Source organism: Camelina sativa, chromosome 4 (assembly GCF_030686135.1).
Source record: "Camelina sativa cultivar CO46 ecotype springtype chromosome 4, ASM3068613v1".
Taxonomy (NCBI): Eukaryota; Viridiplantae; Streptophyta; class Magnoliopsida; order Brassicales; family Brassicaceae; genus Camelina; species Camelina sativa.
In genome coordinates, this window is record NC_141883.1 from 26982355 (window position 1) to 27007229 (window position 24875).

General features: G+C 36.9%; 8 protein-coding genes, 1 non-coding gene and 1 pseudogene across 11 annotated transcripts; 6 read left to right on the plus strand and 4 right to left on the minus strand.

Moving 5' to 3' along the window:
* The first annotated feature begins 1174 nt into the window (after positions 1-1174).
* Positions 1175-2317, plus strand: LOC104782028 (uncharacterized). The gene has a single exon (XM_010506841.2). The coding sequence runs from the start codon at positions 1228-1230 to the stop codon at positions 2080-2082; it is 855 nt and encodes a 284-aa protein (XP_010505143.1). The 5' UTR covers positions 1175-1227; the 3' UTR covers positions 2083-2317.
* A 1124-nt stretch (positions 2318-3441) lies between these two features.
* LOC104782029 (peptidyl-prolyl cis-trans isomerase CYP18-2) lies at positions 3442-5301 on the plus strand. Its single transcript, XM_010506844.3, has 6 exons — positions 3442-3659; positions 3904-3999; positions 4116-4177; positions 4678-4811; positions 4936-5020; positions 5123-5301. The coding sequence occupies exons 1-6, from the start codon at positions 3588-3590 to the stop codon at positions 5166-5168; spliced, it is 495 nt and encodes a 164-aa protein (XP_010505146.1). The 5' UTR covers positions 3442-3587; the 3' UTR covers positions 5169-5301.
* On the plus strand, positions 5123-6304 carry LOC104782030 (uncharacterized). Its single transcript, XM_010506845.3, has 3 exons — positions 5123-5740; positions 5895-5948; positions 6033-6304. Exons 1-3 carry the CDS (start codon positions 5477-5479, stop codon positions 6264-6266), a joined length of 552 nt encoding a protein of 183 aa, XP_010505147.1. The 5' UTR covers positions 5123-5476; the 3' UTR covers positions 6267-6304.
* Positions 6305-6462: 158 nt separating this feature from the next.
* TRNAL-UAG (transfer RNA leucine (anticodon UAG)) lies at positions 6463-6542 on the plus strand. The gene has a single exon. It is a non-coding gene; the product is annotated as a tRNA-Leu (tRNA).
* A 146-nt stretch (positions 6543-6688) lies between these two features.
* On the plus strand, positions 6689-8269 carry LOC104782031 (small ribosomal subunit protein uS11y). The gene is made up of 6 exons (XM_010506846.3): positions 6689-6846; positions 7172-7294; positions 7382-7427; positions 7612-7697; positions 7809-7938; positions 8033-8269. The coding sequence occupies exons 1-6, from the start codon at positions 6844-6846 to the stop codon at positions 8098-8100; spliced, it is 456 nt and encodes a 151-aa protein (XP_010505148.1). The 5' UTR covers positions 6689-6843; the 3' UTR covers positions 8101-8269.
* A 511-nt stretch (positions 8270-8780) lies between these two features.
* On the plus strand, positions 8781-9926 carry LOC147946251 (ubiquitin-ribosomal protein eL40 fusion protein). The gene is made up of 4 exons (XM_087510930.1): positions 8781-8970; positions 9076-9162; positions 9277-9379; positions 9692-9926. The coding sequence occupies exons 1-4, from the start codon at positions 8868-8870 to the stop codon at positions 9783-9785; spliced, it is 387 nt and encodes a 128-aa protein (XP_087367056.1). The 5' UTR covers positions 8781-8867; the 3' UTR covers positions 9786-9926.
* A 644-nt stretch (positions 9927-10570) lies between these two features.
* LOC104784216 (putative calcium-binding protein CML32 pseudogene) lies at positions 10571-11235 on the minus strand (annotated as a pseudogene). The gene has a single exon (XR_015597222.1). The product of XR_015597222.1 is annotated as a putative calcium-binding protein CML32 pseudogene (transcript).
* A 274-nt stretch (positions 11236-11509) lies between these two features.
* LOC104782032 (beta-fructofuranosidase, insoluble isoenzyme CWINV4) lies at positions 11510-15108 on the minus strand. Of its 2 annotated transcripts, none has more exons than XM_087510931.1 (5): positions 14733-15108; positions 12805-13664; positions 12307-12713; positions 12098-12212; positions 11510-11912 (listed from the first exon to the last, which is right to left on the minus strand). In XM_087510931.1, the coding sequence occupies exons 1-5, from the start codon at positions 14917-14919 to the stop codon at positions 11730-11732; spliced, it is 1752 nt and encodes a 583-aa protein (XP_087367057.1). In that variant the 5' UTR covers positions 14920-15108; the 3' UTR covers positions 11510-11729. The 2 variants fall into 2 exon arrangements, with proteins under 2 accessions (XP_087367057.1, XP_087367058.1); XM_087510932.1 differs by having other exon boundaries at positions 13772-15027.
* Positions 15109-17124: 2016 nt separating this feature from the next.
* On the minus strand, positions 17125-22995 carry LOC104782033 (kinesin-like protein KIN-5C). Its single transcript, XM_010506848.2, has 23 exons — positions 22636-22995; positions 22384-22513; positions 22135-22293; positions 21680-22029; positions 21462-21600; positions 21255-21352; positions 20988-21144; positions 20778-20847; positions 20547-20623; positions 20345-20398; positions 20180-20260; positions 19987-20098; positions 19832-19918; positions 19572-19747; positions 19276-19437; positions 19089-19196; positions 18824-18982; positions 18661-18744; positions 18376-18581; positions 18196-18297; positions 17955-18064; positions 17660-17811; positions 17125-17572 (listed from the first exon to the last, which is right to left on the minus strand). Exons 1-23 carry the CDS (start codon positions 22692-22694, stop codon positions 17375-17377), a joined length of 3030 nt encoding a protein of 1009 aa, XP_010505150.1. The 5' UTR covers positions 22695-22995; the 3' UTR covers positions 17125-17374.
* Positions 22996-23310: 315 nt separating this feature from the next.
* LOC104782034 (auxin-responsive protein SAUR22-like) lies at positions 23311-24179 on the minus strand. Its single transcript, XM_010506849.3, has one exon. It carries the CDS (start codon positions 23920-23922, stop codon positions 23515-23517), a length of 408 nt encoding a protein of 135 aa, XP_010505151.1. The 5' UTR covers positions 23923-24179; the 3' UTR covers positions 23311-23514.
* Positions 24180-24875: the final 696 nt, after the last annotated feature.

Below are 24875 nucleotides of genomic sequence, written 5' to 3' on the forward strand. Positions count from 1 at the left end.
ACGCTAATAATGAGAATTTCACATGGCCTTTTTAATTGTAATAAAATATATCAACTTTTCAAAACTTCTGGATAATGTATAATATACAGACATTCTAAAACGTGAACTAACTGGAGTTCATATATTCATGTAATTGCGTTTATGCAACGTTTATATCTATTGCCTTGTTCAAAAATATTATAGGAGCCACTAATAAACACAAGTTGTTAGGAATTCATTTTTAAATTCTGAAAGTTAGTGTAGACATAGGAGTGAGTCAGATATCCATAAAGAACAATATGATAATATGTAGAAATTAGGTCTGATTCATTATATTTAGTTATTTAGAGTACAGTTAGTTCATTATATATGTCATTTATGCAATATGGGAGACAACCAAACATACACACACAAGCGGCACTAGCTACTTAGTGATTAGTGAATCTGAAATTAGTAGTGTCATCAGATGTTTGATTCGACGTATGTATATTGGTAAGTGATACTGTAGTAAACCCCATGAAACATATGTGGTATACATTACGGGAAGTGTTGTTACCTATAGTGATCGATATCTTGTTCAAGCTTTGGAAGACTTCAACTCACCTATGACCGAATATGTTATTGTAGCTTAGTATCTCATGCACCATCTCATTAATTTTGTCTTATTTGTAACCATCTCAGTAAAACTCTAAGCTGATCAAAACTTGTTTTTATAAATATGAGTACAAATCTAGTCTAATGATTTATGTATAGTATCAATGTGTTACAACTATTATAATTTGATATAAAAGGAGTAATGTACTATTATATATGATATATACATGAAATGACTAATTTGTATTTTGTAGCTAAACATACCATTTCATGAAGACATCTAAAGAACATAAATGTTTAACGGTTATATGAACCACTATAAAAAGATATATAACCAATTGTTGTTCCACCATATTGTGAATTAATTATACACACCTAAGAGTCTAAAACCCGAATATAACATTATAACCTAAAACAGTGTTTGTAGTTGTATGTAAAAAGTATTACACATAATCATGACATTACTAGATAAAAAGCACATAAGATAACCAAATGAAACTGATAGGTTAGGTGTGGGCCTCAACGAGTTAAATTTTATGACATCCATCCTATGTGCAACAAACGCGGTTGGGTCTCATGAAATGCCTATAAATACGGACACATTCTCTAGCCAAACTCATCTCACAACTAAATATTAAGAAGAAAGAGTGAAATATGGCTATTCACAAAAATATCTTCTTTCTATGTTTCTTTGTAGGTTTAGGGCTATGTTCTGCTAGACGAGCACTTCTCTCCTTCTCTGAATCCGAGGCTGAAGTCGCTGAATATGGCGTCAAAAGTGGTTTAAATGCTGGTGTTGGTATTGGTGGCGGCAGCGGAGTAGGTGGTGGTGCTGGGTACGGTGGAGCTGGTGGTATTGGCGCAGGCGGAGGTGGTGGATATGGTGGTGGTGCTGGCGGAGGTGGCGGTGGTGGTCCTGGAGGAGGATCTGGCTACGGAGGCGGTGAAGGTGGTGGAGCCGGTGGGTATGGCGAGGGACATATTGGTGGAGGAGGAGGCGGTGGACACGGGGGTGGTGCTGGCGGAGGTGGTGGTCCTGGAGGAGGCTACGGAGGTGGAAGCGGTGAAGGCGGTGGAGCTGGGTATGGAGGCGGAGAAGCTGGTGGGCATGGTGGAGGTGGAGGAAGCGGAGCGGGAGGCGGCGGAGGAGGTGGCGGTGCACATGGGGGAGGGTACGGTGGTGGACAAGGCGGTGGTGCTGGAGGAGGATATGGAGGTGGAGGTGCCGTTGCCGGTGGACATGGAGGTGGCGGAGGCGGTGGGAATGGTGGCGGTGGAGGAGGCGGTTCTGGCGAAGGAGGAGCTCACGGTGGTGGTTACGGAGCAGGAGGTGGGGCTGGAGAGGGATATGGCGGTGGTGCGGGAGCTGGTGGACATGGTGGTGGAGGAGGAGGCGGCGGTGGGGCTGGAGGAGGAGGAGGAGGTGGCGGAGGTTATGCTGCCGCATCTGGATATGGTCACGGCGGGGGTGCTGGTGGAGGAGAAGGCAGCGGTGGCTATGCACCATGAAAAGAATATCTATATGGAGTGTAAGGGCCATTGAGTGAAGTGTCATTTCTCGTAAGACACGATATACATATGAATGTGGTAATAAATAGAGTAATATTTTGTATTAATAAGCCGTAAAATGGCGGCTATATATTGTTGAAGTTTAAAAGTTGTATCCATGCATGTTGACATGTTGTAAACTACTTCGTATCGTGTGTGTCAAGGTTTTTTTATAAATGAAGGTAGTTGTTCCCAACTCCTAAGTTCATCAACTATCAGTATACATAGGATAGAAAAAGTTGTATCCATGCATGTTGTGATTAGCTACTTCGTCTCGTGTGTGCATGTCAAGTTTTTTTATCAACTTCCGGGGCGCTCGTGAGGCCAGGTCCTACTGTTACTCCTTACTTCCTGGCAAGCTACGATCTACAATCTATGGACGGAGCGAAACCATCGTCTTCACCGGAATAACTTCAAGACAGTGGACATCCTTGTCTACCATATCGACTCTATTGTGCGAAACAGAGCCCTAAGATTTCGCGACTCAAACCCGACCCTATCATCAAACATCCTCTTGCTCTGGTTTGCAGGATCTACCTAGATCAACTATTGATGGAGAAACCCTAATCGCCGCACAACATCTCATTCTTTTTTCTCTCGACTCCGTTTCACCCTCAATCAATATTGGCAACGTTGGTGGTTCTACTGCCTAACCGTTTTTATGGTTCAATTCTAACTATTTGGTTCAAGTCTGGTTCTAAAACAACTATGAGTTTTGTTTGGTTTTAATTTCTTACTTCTAATTGGGCTTTCAATATTGGACTTCGGCTCTGTAAACATTTGCTCTTCTGCTTTAAATTTGAATGCTTTTTAACAAAAAAAAAAAATTCCTAAGTTCAACTATCAACATACATAGAGTAGAATATAATCATAGTTTTTAAATTAAAAACTTATAGGAAAAAAGACCATTTCATACCTGTACACCTTCCAAAAGTGCGAATTACTTATTGTACAAACAAGTAGTGCTAATTTAGACATGTATCTCAGTAAACTTAAAATTTTATACTGTGTACTTATACCGACAAGAAACATGCATGAAAACTCTTTCCTCATGGAGATTGTGATCATATATATTTGCTTTTAAGGCATAATACAAATTTGGATCATCAACTCCATGATTTATCGAAATATTATATAGTAGATAGTATTAAACAGATTGATAGTGTTTATGTTTATTAATTTGTGTGAAAAATATATCATAATAAGTATATATATATCTTTTAAGAAAATTCATAGAAGTGGTAGATGGAGTTTGCACATTACAATGGACTGCACTAGGCCCAAAACATGTTTATAATCTTCGGGTTTACCGACCCAATTGAGGCAGAATCAGATCCGACCCGATAAAAGAGTAAGCATCGCTCACACTTTTGTCTTGCTTCGATTTCCGACGAGACGCTTCTCTCTCCCTCTCTCTCTCTCTCCCTCTCTCTCTCTCTCTGACCTTCTTCCGCCATCTCTGAATAATGTCGGCGAGACCTGAAGGAAGCCCGCCGGAGGTTACTCTGGAGACCTCCATGGGTCCCTTCACCGTCGAGGTATCTGTCTCTCTTTCTTCCTTGTTATTTTCTTGTTTAGCTATCGAATCAACGGAAAAAATAAAAAACAAATTCCGGCTATTACATTCATATATATAGAGCTCACACGAACTCAGGGATCTAGATTTCATATATAGTTTCTTCATTCCGATTGTATTCTACTCGAATCGAAACTTCTCCTCGTGAAGATTTTAGAATTTTTAGGGTTTTAGGGTTTATATTGATTTTGTGTCAATTTCCTCAGATGTACTACAAACACTCCCCGAGAACTTGCCGGAACTTCGTTGAGCTATCCCGGAGAGGTTACTATAATAACGTTCTTTTTCACAGAATCGTCAAGGTCTGTGTTGTCCTGTTTCCAATATATTATGTATATTTATCGTTTGTACTGAGATCATTCACTATATGTGATGAAGTTCTAAGGATTTTTTTTTGTTTCTTTTGCTATTTTGTCAGGATTTCATTGTGCAAGGTGGGGATCCTACTGGAACTGGAAGAGGTGGTCAATCCATCTATGGGTACGTGTTTCAATCTTTATCTCATCATTTTGTCTTTTCTTTTTGATCATTGTTAGCTTTGCTGGTTGATTCTATGGATGTGTGTTAGTAAGGGATTAGATATAGTTAAGCTATGTTAATTTTGGCTGGGCGGATTACATCAAGCTTGGATGAAAGTTAATAGTAAAGTAGCTCCATTATAGTTTGAGAGCAAGTAACATTTAGTTTCCGTTTCGTTTGATCGGTTACGTTTTTGAAATTGAACAAAACAATATTCAAAACTTCTTAACATGATTTATATAGTCGACTCCCACAAGGTTCTTAAAGTCCCAAGTTGGTTGATACTGACAGTGTCAACATGTATAATGTGAAAGCTCTAGCTGCTCCATTTATAGTCTGTTTCATTCTTGCTTTTGGTCCGCTGATGTGTTCCAGAAGCTTGTAGTAGGATATTTTCATGTCGTATATTGTTCTTACAATTAGTCTTATGTTTTCTTTTTTGATTTGTTCCTTTTCCGCAGTTCAAAGTTTGAGGATGAGATAAATCCAGAGTTGAAGCACACCGGAGCTGGAATCTTATCAATGGCAAATGCTGGTCCCGATACAAATGGGAGTCAGTTCTTCATCACTTTAGCACCACAACCGTCCTTGGATGGTAAAACACATTCATCTCTGAAACTTGCTTCGTTGTTTTAAGAATTGAGAAATCCTTTTCCAAGTTTACCAAGAGAGTGTTACTTACTGTTCTAATTTTTTTTAACATTTGTATGAACCTTCAGGAAAGCACACAATCTTTGGCAGAGTGTGCCGTGGTATGGAGGTGATCAAGAGGCTCGGTAGTGTCCAAACCGATAGCACTGACAAGTAAAGTTTACTCACTCTTCTTTCAAAATCATCAAGGGTTGACCCATCGGAAAAAAAACCGAGTAATCAAATAAAATCTCTTTTCTATTCCAAAATTTCCAGGCCAATCCATGAAGTGAGGATTCTGAGAACCAAAGTGGTCGATTAGAGCAGACGAGCTTTTGGTGAGGAGAAGAAGAAGCAGCAGCAAAAACGTTATAACTCTGTACTGATACATGATACTATTGTAGACTGGTTTTGACTCTACTTTGATTGAAATAGACTGTTTTGAATCCGTTTAATTTCTTCTTGTAATTTGCCTCGTTCCTATCAAGATCCTAATTTCTCCATTTACAAATGTCCCTTTGGGACAATCAACGGCCAAGAAAAGAACACGTCGTAAAGAGTTTTAGTGTTTCAACTCATATCCTCTAAAAAGCTATCTCTCACTCTGTGAAGGACGTGACAACACGAAAAATGTCTTTCACAGCAGCGGCTCTCTTTGTTCCGCCTCCGGTTACCGTTCGATCTCCGGCTAGAACTCTTCGCCGTTCATCAATTCCTTGTTTGCTTCCGACGAATGGCGTAGTGGGTCGCCGGCAAATCAAGAAGTCGGTCGTAGCAAATGCTTCGCCGGGAAACGGAGGCGTCAGGGCGGGGGAAGATGACGGAGTTTCTCTTGGTACAATGAAGCTTCCGGGGAACACAGATGTCGCGAGATTCGAAACTCTTCTTTTCCAGGTATAGATCTTATGAACTTGCAAAAAGCTGGAATAGCTCAGTTGGTTAGAGCGTGTGGCTGTTAATAGCTCGGAGGTTCGACCCCTCCTTCTAGCGGGATCACTTTTTGAAATTAACTGATTTATTTTTCTTTTGTGTTGTAATTCTCATACAGTGGGCGAACAGTCTTTGCCAAGGAGCCAATCTGCCTCTTCCGGTTCCTCTCAAGGTACACATATATAAATTGCTTCCTATTTGTGATTGATCGAAATCTATAAATAAAAATGTGAAATTGACTCTGGATCAATGTTAGGTTGATAGAATAAGTGGAGGAGCAAGGTTAGGATTCATCGTGATGGAGAATGAAGGCAAAACCGATGTTCCGGTTTACATTGACTGTTTGGTTAACCAAACAGAGGATGGTTTGGTGTTCCAAGCGACACGTCATGGACGGAAGAAAGACAAAGCACCTCCGGGAGAAGAAAGAATCATGAGAAGCCTCTTAGGTGCTTTGAAAAGAGCTGTTGAGCTTGCTCGAATCGCTTAAAATCTGACTCTTTCAAAATGAAATTATATTTTTCAATATCTCTTTGTTTATGTCTGTCTTTCTAGTTATATTTTTTTTATACTAGTTATCAAAAAACATCAGTGGTGGATTACATAGTTTAACAGTTTAGGGGCGCAAAGTGAAAACAATTATACAAATTTTTATATAAAATTATGTTGCAAGACTATCAACAAATGACAATTTGGCCGAGTGGTCTAAGGCGCCAGATTTAGGCTCTGGTCCGAAAGGGCGTGGGTTCAAATCCCACAGTTGTCAAATATTTTTAAAATTTCTTTTTTTTTCCCAGCGATATTTCTGAAACGGCGACGTTTATTAATTTATGATCAACATGGGCTAAATCCAACAAGTAAGACTCGGCCCAAAACGTATTTCGAAACCCTAAACGAAGGCTTCTCGATCTCACTCCGAAGTCATAAAAACCCTAATATAAATTCGATTTCTGCTACCATCGTCGTCTCTCTCTCTTGCCAAACTCTGTATTGTAGGCGGAACTACAGCTAGCTCCAAGAGCCTTTTCCTCTTTGCTTTCTTCAAATTCGATCTACTCTTGTTAACCATGGTAAGGCTTCGTTCTTGTAAAGTTTTCCTCTTATCTCTGATTATCTCAGATTGATTTCAGATAACAAAAATGTAGATTTACGTTTTTCCCACTGCTTATTTTCGTGTCATTTGGAGTTTAGAAGTTATCTAACTCACATTACCTTTGATCCTTGTCTCTGTTGGTTGATTGTATTAGTGAGAAAAAATGTTTAGGCTTGTGATTCATGCTGGCTAAAATGTTTGGATTACCATTGAGTTTGATTTGAAGTGATATAGGAGAAGATTTGGTTTTTATGAATTAAGCGGTAATGTAAATGTGAGTGGGAATGTATGTTTTTGTGTAGTCGTCGAAGAGAAAGACTAAGGAGCCTAAGGTTGAGACTGTGACTCTTGGACCTACTGTTCGTGAGGGAGAGCAAGTTTTCGGTGTTGTTCACATCTTTGCTTCATTCAACGACACTTTCATTGTGAGTTTCTTCTCACAAGATTGAGAGATTCCATTATATCATTTATGTTAGGTGAAGCTGACATATGATGTGATCTTCAATTTGCAGCATGTTACTGATTTGTCTGGACGTGAAACACTTGTCCGTATCACTGGTAAGCATCAGTTGATCCTTCATTTCTGAGGAATTAATAAGTTAGATGCTATTGTCCTTCTAGTCTTTAGTGGGTATGACAGATTTTTAAGTGTTATCTAGTCTCTCAACCTCTCTTGTGTTCTATTCTTTCGAGTAGTATGCTGTCTTCTTGAATTCAAATATTCTCTTTTGATTTTGATTAGGTGGGATGAAGGTGAAAGCTGACAGAGATGAATCCTCACCTTATGCTGCTATGCTTGCTGCCCAAGATGTTGCTCAGCGATGCAAGGTACACCTAACTATATATAATGAAACACTTGAAAATATTTTCATTATGAAACTAAAGTCCCCAAGTTGTGTGTGGATCTAACTGCTTTGTTAACTACTATTTAAAACACAGGAACTTGGAATCACCGCCATTCATGTGAAGCTCCGTGCCACAGGTGGAAACAAGACCAAGACACCTGGTCCTGGAGCCCAGTCTGCTCTTAGAGCCCTTGCTCGTTCTGGCATGAAAATTGGCCGTATCGGTAAGCTTCATAACCTAGTAATATCTACCAGCTATTGACTGTTGTCATGTTTCTTGAGTGAGCATTTCTGACATTGTAGTTGTTGTTATTGCAGAGGATGTTACTCCCATCCCAACAGACAGTACCCGCCGAAAGGGTGGTAGAAGGGGAAGGAGGCTCTGAGTTTTTGGGCTTTATGGGAGCGTTTCTATTTAGCTCCACCATGTGTTTCATTTTGTCAGAACAATTTGTTTGAAGTTTGTTAGATTGTGAAAGAGTTTTGGAGTTGAATGATTTTTGTTAATTTGAGAAACAATGCTTTTTTAATATGACGCGTCTATTGGCTTTTTTAGCTTCCTGACTTCTCAATCATAACTAAAATGTTGTGCTTTTGTATTTTGTTGTCTCGTATGAAAAATATGAAGAATTTAAGCTTAGTTGATCAAACTTGCAAAGCGTTTGTATCTCATTGTCTAGTTAGTGAGAAGCTAAATTATGAAGATTCTAGCTGAATTGATCAAACTTAATATTCTATATGATTATTGACTTCGAGTCTTGGTCGGTAGCTCTAAAAAAACCCTGCTCTGGGAGAGTACTAACAACGATTTGTTCACCCATGGCCAGTTCATGACCGGAGTGAAACACTAAGGCGATCGAATGAAATACGTGAATCAACAAGAATAGCGGTCAAATCACATGTGTGAGAGAGAGAGAGTAAATGAATGAATCTCAAAAACAAAACAAGAAAAGAAAAAAACTTGGTCATACGATAAGGAATGTCGAGATGTCCATAAGTTTAATGGGCTTTGGAATGAAAGGCCCATCAGTTTAGTAAATCAAACACAAAAACCCTAGAAATGGGAGAAAGTATAAAGTTTCGTTTTTTACAATTCTTTACGCCGTTTCGAAATTTCCGGCGAAGCGAAGGAGGAAGACGAAACGTGCAAAAGATGCAGATTTTCGTGAAAACACTAACTGGGAAAACCATCACCCTCGAGGTCGAGAGCAGTGACACCATCGACAATGTCAAGGCTAAGATCCAGGACAAGGAAGGTATAATAACGTTACTGCTGACTCTGTGGCTTTTGCTTTTTTTTTTTTTTTTTTTTTTGAAATTATGATATCTTCTTATTGAATAGTGTTTTTCATCTGTTTCAGGAATCCCTCCGGACCAGCAGAGGTTGATCTTCGCCGGGAAACAGCTTGAAGATGGTCGCACCTTGGCTGACTACAACATCCAGAAAGGTTTGTTTTCTTAATTGTTTTCTCATTTGGATTCTCTGTGAAAATGTAATTAGTTTTAGCTATAAGTGTTTGTTGATTTTCAATTTATGGTTTTGGTTTTTTTTTGGTAAACAGAGTCGACACTGCATCTTGTTCTGAGGCTGAGGGGAGGTATCATTGAGCCTTCTTTGATGGCTTTGGCTCGTAAGTATAATCAAGACAAGATGATCTGTCGCAAGTAAGCTTCTTTTTTCTTTTTAAACCTCTCTTTTACTTTCTTGTCCTGAGTTTGCTATGTTTGATAGTAATCATGGGGAATTAACTTAGCTGATCCAGTTAGTCTATGTCATATCATTTTGTTGAGCCATTCTTGTCCTCGTATCGAACGTTGCTCTTACATGTCTTGAGAGCATGAACGTAAATTGTTCTGTGTGCTGTTACCATTCAATGTAAAATGAAAGCTTAAGTTGTTTTGTCTAATTAAGATCAGTGTCTTTGTGTGAAGATTGTGTCTCAGTTGTTTTGAGTTGACTTGTTGGTTGTTTATTAGGTGTTATGCTCGTCTGCACCCAAGGGCTGTGAACTGCAGGAAGAAGAAGTGTGGCCACAGTAACCAATTGAGGCCAAAGAAGAAGATCAAGTGATCTGTTTTCACCAATCTCTTTCTTTTTTTTTGTCATATTTTTTTGTTTTCCCCTTGAGAAAAACACATCTCTATTGTTCTGAGACAAACATTGTTTCAGTAAATTTTGATTCTTATTATTAGTAAATCTTGTTATTGGTTTTTTTTGGTTTTGGTAAATTCTAAAATCTCTGCTAGGTTACTTCATAGTTGGTAGGTCTTTCATCTCAAGTACAATTCTCTTGAGCGCATTCAGGATTTTAAGTTTAACCAAATGAATAGTCCAATACATAACAAACAAATACTTAACAAAAAAAACTCGCAATAACGATGAAGATGAAAAGACGAAATAAAAAGAGAGTATGTAGAGGCTCTCTAATTATAGAGAGAAGAACTATAATTAAGTTATAGAGAGAAGAACTATAATTAAGGAGCCCTATCACTCATCTGCAAAGGATGTTGCATGTTCCAGGCATTGAGAGATTCTCTATGGTCATAGTCTGTGTTCCATTGTTAAACACTAAAACACATGACCAACGATTTGATCATTCTGTCTGTAGTAGAGAGCTTGTTTATGCATGTGTTATGTGTCAAGAGTGTAATAACGTAAACACGCAACGCAAATATATCAAGGTGCTCATATAATATTATAGGGACGTACCAAATTCCTTAGAGAGATGCTTCTATCAGCTGTATCAACATCCCAACGAACGTTAGTTTATAAATTACTATCCTTGTCTTGCTTTAACAAAGCGTTGACCCATTCTTGATGTTATAATTTTTTTTGAAAAGAAAATATTGAATTAATTGAAATCAACTAGAGCTAGTATCGAAACAAAATCACATCTAAGAAAATCTTAACAAAAAAAAAAAAAAGATAGAGATAAATCCAAACAAAATCATTCGATAATTGGTAAAAGATCATCAAACTAAAATCAAAAAACTTAAAACAAAACAAACCCAAAAAAATATATTAAAAGAAGAAGATCAGAGTGACTACATCTTGTTAGAAGTCATCATAATCTTAAACTCTTCAAAGTCCACAAAACCATCGCCGTTTTTATCAACGGCTCGAACCATTCCAACGCATTCCTCCATTGTTATCTTCTCTCCAAGACGCTTCAATACCATATGAATCTCACTTGCTGATATCTTTCCATCACGATCCTTATCATACATATCGAAAGCTTCTTTCAGATGAACTTCTTCATCGTCCTCTTCTCCTTCCCCGTTAAGCATCAAGCAGGAAGCAAACTCCACCTCGTCAATTTGGTTGTCACCGTCAGTGTCAAGGACCCTGAACATCTTATCAATCTCTTCGGACGTTATTTCTGGAGAGAAAACTCGAATAGCTTCGGCGAATTCATCCCATGATATTTTCCCGTCCTTGTTCTTGTCGACTCTCTCGAAGATTTGTGCTACAGACATTGTGTTCTAAATAATATGGCTATTGATAGATGTAAAACTTTTGTGTGTGCAGAGTTCGAAACCCCAATACTCTGTATTTATAGAGATAATTGATATTGTTTAGATTCTTATAACGATTTGGTTTTGACATGTAATTTTCCTTTTTTTTTACTTAACTTTTTATATCTTTTTACTTATTTTTTATATCCTTTTACTATTTTTTATATCCTTTTAACAAAATTATAAGCTTTATTGTTTTGGAAAAAGAAAAAAAAAGCGATATTTTACATTTTTCTATAAAAAAGATATTGGAAAAACAAAAACAAACACAAAGTTTCCTTTTCTTTTTCTCCTATTATTTTTCTGAAATTATTTTTATTGAGATATATTATTAGAGACATTAAAGGTACAAGAGTCCATACGTAAATTAAAGTATGAACTTGCGCAGAGCAAATGATCAATCATAAAAACATAAAATCCCAATGTTTTTTTTTTCTTCCTAATGTCACAGTATCTAGCTAAATTATAGAGAGAGGAGCTAAATTAATGATCTCCATCATTAATTCATCTGCAGAGGACGTTGCATGTTCCAAGCATTGAGACTCTCTATGGTCACACTCTGAGTTCCATTGTTAAACACATACAAATGTGCATTCTCTTGTACTGCTTTCACTGGATACACTCTTGACGTTATCACCGTTTTCCCTAGAGCTCCAAAGCTCTCTACTACCGAATGATCAATCTGTAACAATTAAATTCCATTTTATGTCACATTATATAGTATAACATAAACAAACCTAGAGCTCCAAAGCTCTCTACTACCGAATGATCAATACATATATTTGTAAATCAAATTTCATTTATGTCACATTGTATAGTATAACATAAACAAGCAAAAATACAAAAGATTCTCAAATTTATACGTACCAAACTCCTAAGTGAGATCCTTCCATCAGCCATGTCAACATCCACAAAACCAGCAAACGATGGTTTATACATCCTATCCTTTGCGAGCGGACCCTGGTCCTGCTTTAACGACGAACTATAAAAGAAGAAAATGCCTCATTAGCAAATTCAAAGCATATTTAATATTAGTTGATTAAGCATATATAGAGAGATCACGCATGGAAACGTACGGTCTAGCATCGGAGCACATGAGAACTTTAGGCTTATGATTTGAAGCATTTTTGAAGACCCTAAAGAAGACAGGAGTGTACTCTTCCAAATCAGGAGTTGCTAATGTGATCAGACCAAAAGGTCCTACACCACCTGTCACGTTTGAGCCTTTTATCTTACACAACTCAAATGGTTTGAGCGTGAAGCTCGGGTCGAATATCTCAGCTTTTTCTAGACTTCCGACGTAGAAGGTCACTTCCACATCAGCCTGAGCAGGAGTAATCCCTTTGACTTCTATTCGTTGACCCATCTTGATGTTATGGTTGTTCATTCGAATGTAATTACCTCTCAATGATTCTATTTCTTCAACAGGCCAAAACACTAATTGCTTCTTGTTTGAGTCAAGAAGCACCGTTCTTGGAATTAACTATATATCATTTCGTTATATATATTAGTTATTAACATAAATTTTTTGAGTATATAACATATAAAGTATGGGTTTAATTAATTATAGATACCTGAATACCAGCCCAACCCTTCATAATATCATCTTGGACGGTGTCTGATTCATTAGCCCAACCCCACAAGACTCTTCTGTTCTTTTTGTAGTCAAAGAACGTCTTAGATGCGTAGAAATTACCGTAATCGAATCTTAAACCGTCCCAACCATCAGGAGTATTACCGTCTGGTATGTACCGGTCTTTCTTAAGATCGTATTTACCAAGCGTGTAATACTCGTACCGGGTTATGTCCAAGCTGACCTTCAACACATGCTTGGTGTTTGCACCGGTGTAATCCAAGTCTAAACCGTTTTCGAAATCGGTTATGGAAACCGGGAAGAAATCAGGACATTCCCACATACCGGTTGACTGTTTGGAGTGAATAGGGTGCTTAGCTTTGACCCAATGCTTGAAATCTCGGCTTCTATAAATATAAGCTATTCCTCTATGCTTTATTCTTGACCCCACGACGGTTCTCCAATGCCCGTCTTTAGAGAACCAAGCCGTGGTCGGGTCACGGAATGCTGAACCGTTCATGGTATAGTCTGGCATGGCGATGGGGTTATCATCCGGTTTAATCCATTTCCTTAGGTATGGGTCTGATGGGTCCTCCGGGATAGCATAGTTTTGCATCTGAGTTTGGTTCTTGTTAACACCGGTGTAGAGGATGATGGGTCCTTTTCCCGGTACGATTGTGATTGAACCGGACCATGTACCGCCTATGTCGAACCATTTAGAGGGATGAATGGCCGGTTCAAGAGCCTCCCAATTAACCAAGTCTTTAGAAACCGAATGTGCCCATATAATATTACCCCAAACTGCACCTTTGGTGTTATATTGGTAGAAGAGATGGTACAAACCTTTGTAGTATACTGGACCTGTTCCCGAATACCTCAAATTAGTTTATCTCGTGTATTACAATTACGATGTGTATCATGTATGTGTATAATTATATTAAAAAAAAGTATTTTTATGATAAACTCACCATTTGGATCTATGAGGATTGTCGAGGATGCCACATGAAAATAAATGAAACCAAAGAAAAAAACGAGGTTAGTATAATTTGATTTCGATCAAAATAGGATAAGATAAGAGCATTCGAGAATACGAAAAGAGTATAACGATGAATATGGGATTTTGATGTAGGTTTAACTAAATATGAAACGTAAATATTTGGATAATTAAGGATAATACGGGATCTCTATATACAAAAATCTATATAAAAAAATAAAGATTTTGATCTTAACAATTATGTTTAAGACGGAGTTTGACAAGCTTAAAACTAAGTACGTTCAATCCCACTCACAGACAAAAATTCCCTTTTCGAAAAGATATATTATAGCAAGCTATGGCCACAAACACCAAACAAAAAAAGAGAAGTTATACAGAAAAAAATAAACGTAGCTGTGTTCTCACGTTATATATGCTGTGTTTCTTTGTGTGAAATATGTGAACTTCGTATGCATATATAAATAAGGGATAGTTTTTATATACAAAATAAATAAAGCATATATAGCTGTGTTCTCACGTTATATATGCTGGGTTTAATATTAATGAAAATGTGAATTTCTATAGATAAATAACTTTAATACTCTATATACCAAAATTATTTTCTTTTCACGAGCACACACATACATAAATATAGATAGGATCACAGGAGTAAATATAAATATCCCATGCAAATAATTATTTCCCCTCATATTTGTAGGGAATGACGTAGTCATATCATACGTGAGAGTAATAAAGGAACGGATGATTTTTTCTTCTTCTTGTTATTAGATCTAGGAAGCAGTTGTAGTGGAATCAACTCTCATTTCAGAAACTTACAAAAATTAACAGAAAATGAAAAACGAAACATCAATACCAAAATCATTTAAACACTCAATTAGAAACAAATATGTCTAACCAAATTATATTTGAAAAAAGAGGGAGAGAAATGAATGTACCGTTAATCCAATTCTTTGGAGGTTGAAAGTGAAAACCAGGTCTATGGAGATGATTCACTGACTTGACTGATTCAGATTGCAGTTCTTCGTAAAACTGATGAAATGCGTCAATTCGTTTGATGTTATTATTGCTTAAATTGATTAATACAAGCAATAACAAGACAAAAACAATATTTGAAACACCCATTGATCAAAAAGACTCAAGATCTGAGTATATTTTTTTGTTTGTTTGTGTGTGTGTGTGTGTGGGCGTTCATGTATTAACGTGAAGAAGGAGATAATGTGATAGTGCCAAAGTAGTTTGTTGCATAATGTTTATATAGAGACGAAGTATGAGGAGGAAGATAACCAAGTAGATAATTTTTAGGATAATGTTAATCCGATCTAGAGATTTTTACTCCAACTATTATTAGGGAAATTTACATCCAGGTTGAATTTTGATATTTTAATATTTTTCTATTTTATCCAAATTGAAGTTTTTTTGGTCGACAGTTTTATTCCTTATATCTAGGGCTTTCTAGTGTGTGACTGTCCAAAAATTTTAGTTTTAGAAAAAAATTGCCCATATATAATTCAATTCAATGGATGTTTTAATCAAAGTTTGTTATTGAAATATGTATGAACTGATTAGGTTTCCATGCATAACTTCTTTGAGATTTGTTGCTCAAGTGATAGGTTGTATTATTTTAAGCAAACCAAAAAAATCTAACAAAAGTTTATTTATTAGGATTGAATTATTTTTAATGAGAAAACTTTATAATATCGTTTATATGTAACGTGGTTATTTTAGATAATTTTAATTTTTTTTTGTCAACAACGAATTATTTCTATTAGAAAGACCCAAATGATATCAGCTGATGGGATCATATCTAGTGGAGCAGAAAATTATACCTTTTTTTTGGACAGCAAATTATGTAATTATCGCTTATGCATGGTAATTATCTTTTCGTATGGATGACCGCACAACTAGGAGATAATTATCCACCATATAACTAACTGATTTTATATATATAGTGGTTTGCTTGAGCACCAAAAGTGTTTTGGAAGACAACCACACTAATGCCTCATTTTTTTCGGTTTTGACATTGCGGTTTATTACTCAAAAATCGATATTTTCCGATTTCAATGTTCAACTTGGTGAAAAATATACTAGAACAAAACTAATGTGTCCTATCAATTTTGTTTTTCAGTTAAAAAAACCAAAATAGATGGAACTATTATTTTTCTTCTTTTTTTTTAATACTTAAAAAAAATATTGTCGCTTACAGGAAACCATTAATTATATATTTATTATATATATAATCGTTTTTACTATTTTATCTTACGTAGTAAAGAAACAAGTATTTAGGACGGTTCTATGGTTTATAAACGAAAAAAAAAAACCTTCTTCAAATTACTCTAATATATAATTTAGTCACATTGATATATGGTCTGAAGCCTGATGATAAAAAAATTCTTTAAAATTCATTTTTTTTTCTTTTTACAATAAGTAATCGATCTAGTCAAGAAATGGTTTAACCGGAACCTTCAGAGACAATGCTCGAGACATAACGAATCTTATGTTATATGTCCGGTTGTATCCGAGCAATTTGCCATCACATCATCATAATGCCAAAAAGTGAAGCAAAGAGTCTTCCCGCAGTTTATATCTATGCACTTAGTTTCACATATAAACCTAATTTTCCGGTATGCTTCAAAGTCCGAATATCTCTTATTTTTCTTTAACAATTCCGGTTTGCCAAAAAAAACTAGTAATGCTTCCACAACCTTTTTGCTGGTTATGATGATTCGATTGCTATAATTTTGAAACATCAATTACACCTACAACACTTTTTGCTTGCATCTTTTGTGTATATGAACCTGCAGGGACTATCACCATACTTAACTGAATGAGAAGAAATTCATAAAAGAAAATTCCACTTTTATTGATGTTCCCACTTTCTATAATGAATGACCTAATACCCAAAAGCTTGATATAGAAACCATATTTGACACTACCAGTGTCATAACATGTCCTCTTAAGCTTTATATATATACACAAATGAGATTGTATTAAAATCACAAGTGAACAGTTGCTGAGTTGTAAAGCTTTGGTAAATGAGCACGAACAAAAAGATGTTCATAATTGTTCTTTTAAAATGGTAAAAGAGGATTCTATGAGAATCTCTCATGCTCATGATATTTAGAAATTCTCATGGGAAGTGAGAAAGATGAATCTTCTGAGTGGCACGGTGACTACGATTTCACAAATGCTACTTGACTTCCCACTTAAAATGTTCATTGTTGGGATTTGAAAGCATCTTCGTGGTTGAGTCATATATAGAAAGTGATCAAGTGGTATATGCATGCACATCATGAGCAAAAAGGATCCAAGATTCGCATTATGTTGATATTTTAGAACAAACCCTCTCTGAAACAAGAAGTCATACATTACAATTTCAATGTAAGCGAACAAAGTATAATCCAAAGTAAGGGATTATTTTCAACACTTCGAACCTAGAAAAATGTGTCAGAAGCATCTGACTCTTCATTCATTGATCCCACACTTCCACAAATGTGTACACAGATAATAGTATTACAGACAGACACTGGTTTGAGGTTTTCGAATACAGAAGAGCATGTTATGGAACAGAGGTGGTTCCCTAGTTGACCTGTGAGAGAGGCGACCGTGTTAGCTGTTGTGGTTTCGATTCCTTGGTCGCAAAGGATTCATACGAGTTGTTTTCACGGAATTCTATAAGCAATGTCTCAATTGGCATGGCTCGTAGTGATTCAATGGTGGCTTTGGTTGGGACGTCTGGTTCACTCCTCATTGGAGTTGTCCCTGTTGGCTCATATTCCTGCGGTTCACCAAAAGAGAGCTTGGGGTCAATGCTCTTCTAAGAGTGAAAAAATATGTTATTATTAAGCTGTGCGGAACAACTTACCATGTATTTTTGTTGGAAAGTTTCTTGAGCTTTATCCTCAATGCATCTGGCTTGGCAACACTGATCCTCTTGGAAACTTTGAAGAGATTTTTCATGCGACCTGACGTTTTCCAATATTTGTGATACAGATGTTTTTTCGTCCTCTGACATGCCTGAAAGATTATAAGGATACCATCATCAGTTCATGGTTGGGAAAATAATGATCAAGCCAAGAAACTTTTTTAGGCCTAAGTAGATGCACTTATTCAAATTGGACAAAAGAAACAAACAGTCATGGGCAAGAAAGAACACTCACGGTCAATTTGCTGGATTATCTCATCGCTTTTCTGTCTTGCATCTTTTTCAGACGCAGTCCTTGCGGAATCTACTTCGGCATCGTGCTGCTCATTATTATTACAAGCAGACCTAAACCAAACAAGTATATTGAAGTTTATGCATTGATAAGGGAATTCATAAATGTAGATGAAGTGAATTTTCTACAAGGTATGAAGAGGTCAGAATTTCAGATATGTATCTTCACAACTTTAACCAATTACCTAACAAGTGAAGAGACATCTGTGACTTGCTTACTGTTCATCTCCTTTAGAGATTCATGAGTTCTCTTGCAGTGTTTAAAAGCTGATTCCGCATGGCCCACACTAACGCATAGAAAAGTTAAAATGCATAACTGAAAAACTGTAAGTCAAAGGAATTGCAAAACGTAGTAAGGAACTTACGATTGCTGAAGCAGTAACTCCATTCGACAATGTTTTGCAGCCGAAAAATCAGCACCTTCTCTGGCTTCATTCTCAGCTTGCATGGAGAATGTCTCCCATTTTCTTTTTGCGTCATTTGCCAGATTATTAACAGCAGAGACATGTTCATCCAAGAAAGTTTTGTTGGAAGAGACGGCATCTTTAAAGTTGTGGAGTCTTGAATCCACCTGCCAGGCAAAATAATACATATTTAAGTAACATAAAGTGGAAGAGAGAGCGAAACAAATGACAGAAGAAGCAACAAACCAATTCATGTTGACGACGAATGTGACTTGAGACTAGGTTAGTTAAATCCGCTATAAGTTTCTCTGTATCAGATTTTGACTGAGCCTGCACAACATAAATCAGTTATAGATGGGATCAAGCAAAGATGTTTGGCAGGCAACGTGAAGAGATGTAGTATCATGACCTCGTAAGTCTTCTGAAAATCGATAATGCTGTTTATTTGACTATCATTCGCTTCTGCAGCACGACTCTCAACATTTTTAGACTCTGTCATAAGCTTCTGAAAGAACGTACTCGTGTATTCAAACATCTCCTGTGTTTGCTCCATTGTTGTGTGGAACCTCTGTAAATTAGGAAAAAAGGAGAAAGACAATAAGTAAACAACTCTTGTAAATCGCCAAGGCTATTATATAAATTACCTACAAAATCTTATATTTCAGTGCACTGACCTGTCTCAGTTCCCTTGCAAAGAGAGCCATTTCTCCCTGATGGGACGAGAGAGCACTCTGAAGTTCATCAAATAACGATGATGTTGTCTCATCTCCTGAAGCAAGGAACTGAAAATCGACAAGATATAACTACTTTAAAAACACCACAAAAGTTACTAAAAGAAAAGGACATCAATTAAAGGCGTACCTCATCTATGGAGCATGCACTTGAAGTCGTCAATGCTGAAACTTCCTCAAGACAAGCATTCGAGTTTGCCTTGTGCAACCGAACTACGTTCTGCACTTCCTCCAAGTGACAACTATATAAATCCTTTGAAGCTCTAACCTTCTTTTTCATTTCTAAAATGGCCTAGACAAACAAATTTGCAAATAGTGTTACATTATTAACGACTTCCCGCATAATTTTATGCTACCCTTGAAAAGACACAATAACAAGACATAACTCAAAGATTGATAAACCAAAAGAACAAAACAGTTTCATACCTTGTTGTGTGCCTCTAAGCGAGACTGGGACAATTTGTTAACACCCTGAAGGTGTGCATTTTGCTGAGACAAACAAGAAGCAACCCTATTGAACAAATTGGAAATTTGTTCAGAAAGTTCTGTTTGATAACTGTCGACCACTTTTTTATTGTCCGCACTGAGCTTGTCCTCTCTTCCTGCAAAGCAGTAAATCAAGATCACATACAATTCTTATGAAATTACTAATGAAGAGACAGCAAAAAAATAGTAAAAACCCATACCAATTTTCTGGTGTAATGAAGCATTGTCTCTAGTAGCTTTCTCCAAGTTGGATTGCAAAATGCAAGCTTGTTGAACCAGTACATTTTCTGGCAAAAAGCAACATGTTAGAAGAAATTTCAAGCATTTGATAAGAGAAAATGTTAAAAGAAATTACCAGCTTTTTTCTGCTCTGAAATGATGAAATCTTTCTCCTTCATGGCATATTGAGATTTCTTCAATTCCTCGTTTGTGGAAGCAAGCACTTTACATGTTTGACTCAAGTTTTTCTAGATAACACAGTTGAAGTCTCAGAGCATATTGATATAGTTATATAGCACAAAAGTAAATCCAAACAAAATAACAAATACCTCAGTGGTATCTAGCTTGCTAGTCAGATCAGAGCAGTCCCGCACTTGACAGGAATACTTATCTTGCAACTCCTCAAGTTTCTGGTCACAAAAATATGTAAATTAATTTGTTCACATGTTCTGACACTAACGTTCAAAATGATTGACAGAGTAAGACGAACTAACTTTCTGATAATTCTCTATCTGACCACCCATCTGTTCAATCTGCTCAGCCATTGCCTACAAAATAGAGTATAAAAGTATTACATTAGTAGAAAAACTAAGAGACAATTAGACGTTACCATGTCCTCTAAGGTCAAATGATCATTTTGTTTCTTCAACTAATGAATTCTGCTTTGAGAAACAATTGTGCGCAAAAACTCAATACCTTTTTTTCACTCTCCTCTTGATAGTATCTCTCTTTTGGCATATAAACACCATTTTTCTCACGGGAAGCATACACCTCTAGATAAACAAGCAAAGAAAACATATGAGTAAAAGACAAGCAGAGGAGCCAGACCAGAAGACTTTTTGTAGCAAGTAAATTTGTTAAGCTAGTATAAGTACTCCATCCCTCCACAATTATTCTATCAACAGCTACAGTGCGAATGCCACTTACCAGCCTTAAGTCGTTCTATTTCACCATAAAGGTCCTTAATCAAAGTAGATTTCATCATTTTCTGGTTAACCTGCCACAACGAAATGTATAAGAGTACGCAAACGAATTCCAACTTTTCAATAGTTGGGCTGAATGGGAACAAGAAAAATGAAATAGAGGCTTAAAATTTATGAATGAAAGAGTAAACATAATTGATAGATTAATTAATACCTCTGGCTTGTTTCTAATATTCTTAGCCCTGTGTGCATAATCTAGAGTACTTAAGGTCTCCTCCAGACAATGAACGGCAGGTGAAACTGTTGCTATGATACATGTCTTTGTTCTCCCACCAAGTGAATCACGTAGTAAACGGGTGAGCTTACTATCCCTAAATTTCATTGCAGTAAACAATTATAGGATTCAGCATAACTTGAAACACTGCTATGTGATCCCTAACGTAAAGAAAAGAACCCCTGGAAAAAAAAAAAGAAGTTTAACCTGTATGGAACGTGTCCAAGATGTTCAACCAAAGCACTGATCACTCGTCCTAATGTAAGAAGACTTTTGTTTATTTCACCAGCTTCTCGAGCCCGGCCCTAGATAGAGAAATGCTATTGATTATATCTCGCACATGACCAGACATAAAATCTAGAAGATGAGAGGAAAGATGCTCCAAACTTGATTGAACAGTGAGAAACAACTTACATCCCTAGCACCAGAACGTGAAATATTTTCTGATCCTGCCAAGTCAACCAAGTTCAGCTTGCCACACTTGATTAGTTCTTCACCTTCTGGAGTAGCTTCCTTAATATGTATAGTTATTGAGAAGAGCGAATGTGACCGACTGCAAGTGAAGGATTTTATCAAGTAGCCGACATCTTGGACATTAATGAGCAAAGAACACAAGGATCAAAATGCGTTACCTAGATTGTTTATTCAAGAATGTTTCAGCAGTCCGTCGTTTAGAAGAACCTCTCTCGAGCAAAGTAAAGATTTCATTGGCACTTGTCACAATTTCCTCCTCCAACCCTCTAACAAGAACACCACCTTTGCCGTCTTCCATTAGAGGTAACGGCTTCTTTTGTTTATCTTCAGAAGCAACTTTAGATAGATCCTCAGGAGCAAGCAAATCAGTAATCTCTTCATTGTAGAGTTCTAAAAACGTGACTTTAACACTGTACTCAGCTTGCTGACCCTCAAGCGTATCAAAGATTTGTTTTACAGCTCTAGGTATAACACCTGCTTCTGCCGGAAGACCTCCACTAGGTGCGCTCTGTCCCAGTTAAATATAGAGGTAAAATAGCTTAAGAACATGAAACAACACCAGCAAACCTTAGAAAAAAAAGGCAAACACACAACAACAAACAAAATAACAGACCTTTGACCTTCTACATTCTCCTTCCATAGTATAAGTTTTCCCTGTACCAGTCTGGCCATATGCAAATATTGTACAATTAAAACCTTCAAGCACTTCGTTCACAATTGGAATAACTGCCTGATCGTACAAATCCTTCTGTTGTGCTGATGGTCCAAACACCTGTGTTCAACACACATTCAGCATGTAGATTACTCATCAACAAAGCCCCCCCCCCCCCCCCAATAGAGGCAAACTAATTTTGTTATATACCTTATCAAAAGTGAAAACCCTATCAATGTGCTTCCCAGCGATGTTTTGGGAAACAGCAACTTCTCTTTGCAAATCATTACAAGTGAGAACCTGAGGAGCATTGTTCCTCAATTCATCATCACTAAATGGCCTGTCAAAATTAAAGTAGCGAAACCAAAACCTAAATTCAATTTGAACATACAAAAAGTGGGAATATACCCCAAAATTGAACCCAAAACCCTAAAATTAAAATTAAGAGAAATTGATTTGGACCTGCATCTAAGGAGGACTTGAACATTAACGCCTTTCTCTTTGTCGTGGCGGCTAGACATCTTGAAGCGACGAACCGACGGCGAATCCAGAGATACTGATTTCAAATATCCAATTATACCTTCTTATACTTACTGCTAACCCAAGATCCGAAATTTTTTTCGCTATTTGAATCTCTCTCTCTCTCTCTCTCTCTCTTCTCTTATCTCACCGGCGACGGAATCTGAGAGAGAGCGGGGTGGAGTGGACTGGATATGTGAGATTTGAAATTATTTGAAGAGCCGCTCCTCCTTTTTTTCTCTTTTTGAATTTTTAACGCTTCTTCCTACAGTTTTACCATATTACCCTTCCCTTCTTCAACGTGCCGACGATTCACGTGTCCCTCCCTTAAAGTCCATGTTTTATATCTCGGCCCATTATAGCCCAACTGACCCCGCTTAAAGAAAAAAAAAAACTCGCCAAACATATCTTCAAAAATGGATTGTAACGTTTTACAGACTCGGAGTCGCAGTCTACGATGTTGGATTACTAGCTAAACAACTCGCCAACATGTAGTCTTCACACAAACATACAAACATGTTTGAACCATAGAAAAAGCGACCAAGCATTCAGGTCAAATGGAAGCCTAGGAAACCCAAGTACTAGATTAAACTACTTGATAATTTAAAGTATAATAACTTAGATCATAATTAGATTATGGAATTAAAAAAAAAAAAATTACAAATTCCACACCACGCAACAAAGGGGTGTTCAATGTATCACAAATTTCACAATCAATCAATCATATCCTAATGAGTATATATAATTTCCTTATAAAAAGAAAAAAAGACCTAGAAAAACGTTTTCAGAAAGATTAATAAAATTATAAAGAAGAATATTAAATTATAGAAACTCTTCGACAAAATCGCCGAAATCAAAGTTTCCGTTACAAGACTCGACGGCGTTCACGACGTCTTGGAAAACGGATAGGCTGCAAGGCACGACCAACATAACCTTCTGCTCGGAACAGAGGAACTCGTCGTGAGACTTGTCTAGGAGCATCCTAAAGAGAGGGTGGTTCAAATAGCTTGTCGGAACCACGCGCTTCACGCGCTCTTCCCCTACGTACACCGCGAACGTCCCCGTTGGCGTCTTTGTTGTCGCCATAGCCGCCTCCTCCGCCTCGCTCATCAGAAGTGACTCGTTATGTGTTGACTCGGAGCCGCCCTCTCCTCCGCTTCTCGTCGTCGTGTTGATGCTCTTCACTTTCTTGGCTAAGTTCTTGAACGAAGCTATTCTTTTTCCCAGCATTTTTATTTTTATTCTTCGTATTTTACGGTTTTTTTTTGTCTTTTTTGTTCTCTCTGGAAACTCTCAAGATATGTAGAAGAATTTGAGATTGTGAAATGAATAAAATGGAAGAAATTAGAAGATGGTTGGTGATTATATACCAAGATGAGATGTCTATCTAGCGAGCTTTTGACTTTATTTTAATTTTTGTTTTCGTAATTTTTTGTTTGTCTGTGTTGACTTCGAATAGTGGGGTGCATTTCTTGGCGGATGGAAATGAACTTTTAATAATAGCAATCAAAATGCATATATCTCGTCGCAAATCATGGTTACGTGATATGTGTTTTTGGAGACCAAAATGAATCAATATCTATAACATTACTTTTATATTTTACCTTAGTACCTTACGCAAGCGATAGGTTATCACGGATGTTCGTACGTAATCGTATATACGGTCCGTGACATTTAATTTAATACTATCTGAGATGTCATTCTTGCTTGATTCAAGATTATATAGATGGCCCTTTAAGTAACGAGATGATTGCTTGTTTTACAAAATAAACCAATAATTGTATATATTACTAATGATTTTCTGATGAAGGGGTTTGGTGAATGGTGATCATCCAATGCCTTATCGGATATATACCAAAAGACGAGTTTTTATTTAAATCGATGGATGAAAACAAAAAGTAGGGAATCCATTAAGCAAACAGGTGTTTTAATATAAGCTCAAGTATTTAAAGTGATGTTTCTTAAACATATGCTTTGATATCAATCAAGTATTTTAAAGTGATGTCTGTTACATTTGTGCATGTGCATCTAACCATGTACATATATAGTTTTCGTAGTAGGTAAGATGTCATAAGTAATGTCGTATTTTAGTGTATAAATTATACCAATATAATAATATGTGAGTTGGAGTCACTAATTGCATGTTGACATATGTGCATGAATTTGGTGATTAACCTAATAAT

Bases quoted from the DNA above. Each gene is read 5' to 3' on its own strand.
- LOC104782028 (XM_010506841.2), top strand. From the start codon at position 1,228: ATGGCTATTCACAAAAATATCTTCTTTCTATGTTTCTTTGTAGGTTTA.
- LOC104782029 (XM_010506844.3), top strand. From the start codon at position 3,588: ATGTCGGCGAGACCTGAAGGAAGCCCGCCGGAGGTTACTCTGGAGACC. The intron at 3,660-3,903 runs GTATCTGTCTCT...CAATTTCCTCAG, and splicing joins TGGGTCCCTTCACCGTCGAG to ATGTACTACAAACACTCCCC. The intron at 4,000-4,115 runs GTCTGTGTTGTC...CTATTTTGTCAG, and splicing joins TTTTTCACAGAATCGTCAAG to GATTTCATTGTGCAAGGTGG.
- LOC104782030 (XM_010506845.3), top strand. From the start codon at position 5,477: ATGTCTTTCACAGCAGCGGCTCTCTTTGTTCCGCCTCCGGTTACCGTT. The intron at 5,741-5,894 runs GTATAGATCTTA...ATTCTCATACAG, and splicing joins TCGAAACTCTTCTTTTCCAG to TGGGCGAACAGTCTTTGCCA. The intron at 5,949-6,032 runs GTACACATATAT...GATCAATGTTAG, and splicing joins CTCTTCCGGTTCCTCTCAAG to GTTGATAGAATAAGTGGAGG.
- LOC104782031 (XM_010506846.3), top strand. The intron at 7,295-7,381 runs GTGAGTTTCTTC...TTCAATTTGCAG, and splicing joins CATTCAACGACACTTTCATT to CATGTTACTGATTTGTCTGG. The intron at 7,698-7,808 runs GTACACCTAACT...TTTAAAACACAG, and splicing joins ATGTTGCTCAGCGATGCAAG to GAACTTGGAATCACCGCCAT.
- LOC147946251 (XM_087510930.1), top strand. From the start codon at position 8,868: ATGCAGATTTTCGTGAAAACACTAACTGGGAAAACCATCACCCTCGAG. The intron at 8,971-9,075 runs GTATAATAACGT...CATCTGTTTCAG, and splicing joins TAAGATCCAGGACAAGGAAG to GAATCCCTCCGGACCAGCAG. The intron at 9,380-9,691 runs GTAAGCTTCTTT...GTTGTTTATTAG, and splicing joins GACAAGATGATCTGTCGCAA to GTGTTATGCTCGTCTGCACC.
- LOC104782032 (XM_087510931.1), bottom strand. From the start codon at position 14,919: ATGGGTGTTTCAAATATTGTTTTTGTCTTGTTATTGCTTGTATTAATC. The intron at 12,714-12,804 runs GTATCTATAATT...AATGATATATAG, and splicing joins AGGGTTGGGCTGGTATTCAG to TTAATTCCAAGAACGGTGCT. The intron at 11,913-12,097 runs GTACGTATAAAT...TAATTGTTACAG, and splicing joins GGATCTCACTTAGGAGTTTG to ATTGATCATTCGGTAGTAGA.
- LOC104782033 (XM_010506848.2), bottom strand. From the start codon at position 22,694: ATGTCTAGCCGCCACGACAAAGAGAAAGGCGTTAATGTTCAAGTCCTC. The intron at 20,848-20,987 runs GTATTAATTAAT...TCGTTGTGGCAG, and splicing joins ATATTAGAAACAAGCCAGAG to GTTAACCAGAAAATGATGAA. The intron at 20,624-20,777 runs GTAAGTGGCATT...TTGTTTATCTAG, and splicing joins AATAGAACGACTTAAGGCTG to AGGTGTATGCTTCCCGTGAG.
- LOC104782034 (XM_010506849.3), bottom strand. From the start codon at position 23,922: ATGCTGGGAAAAAGAATAGCTTCGTTCAAGAACTTAGCCAAGAAAGTG.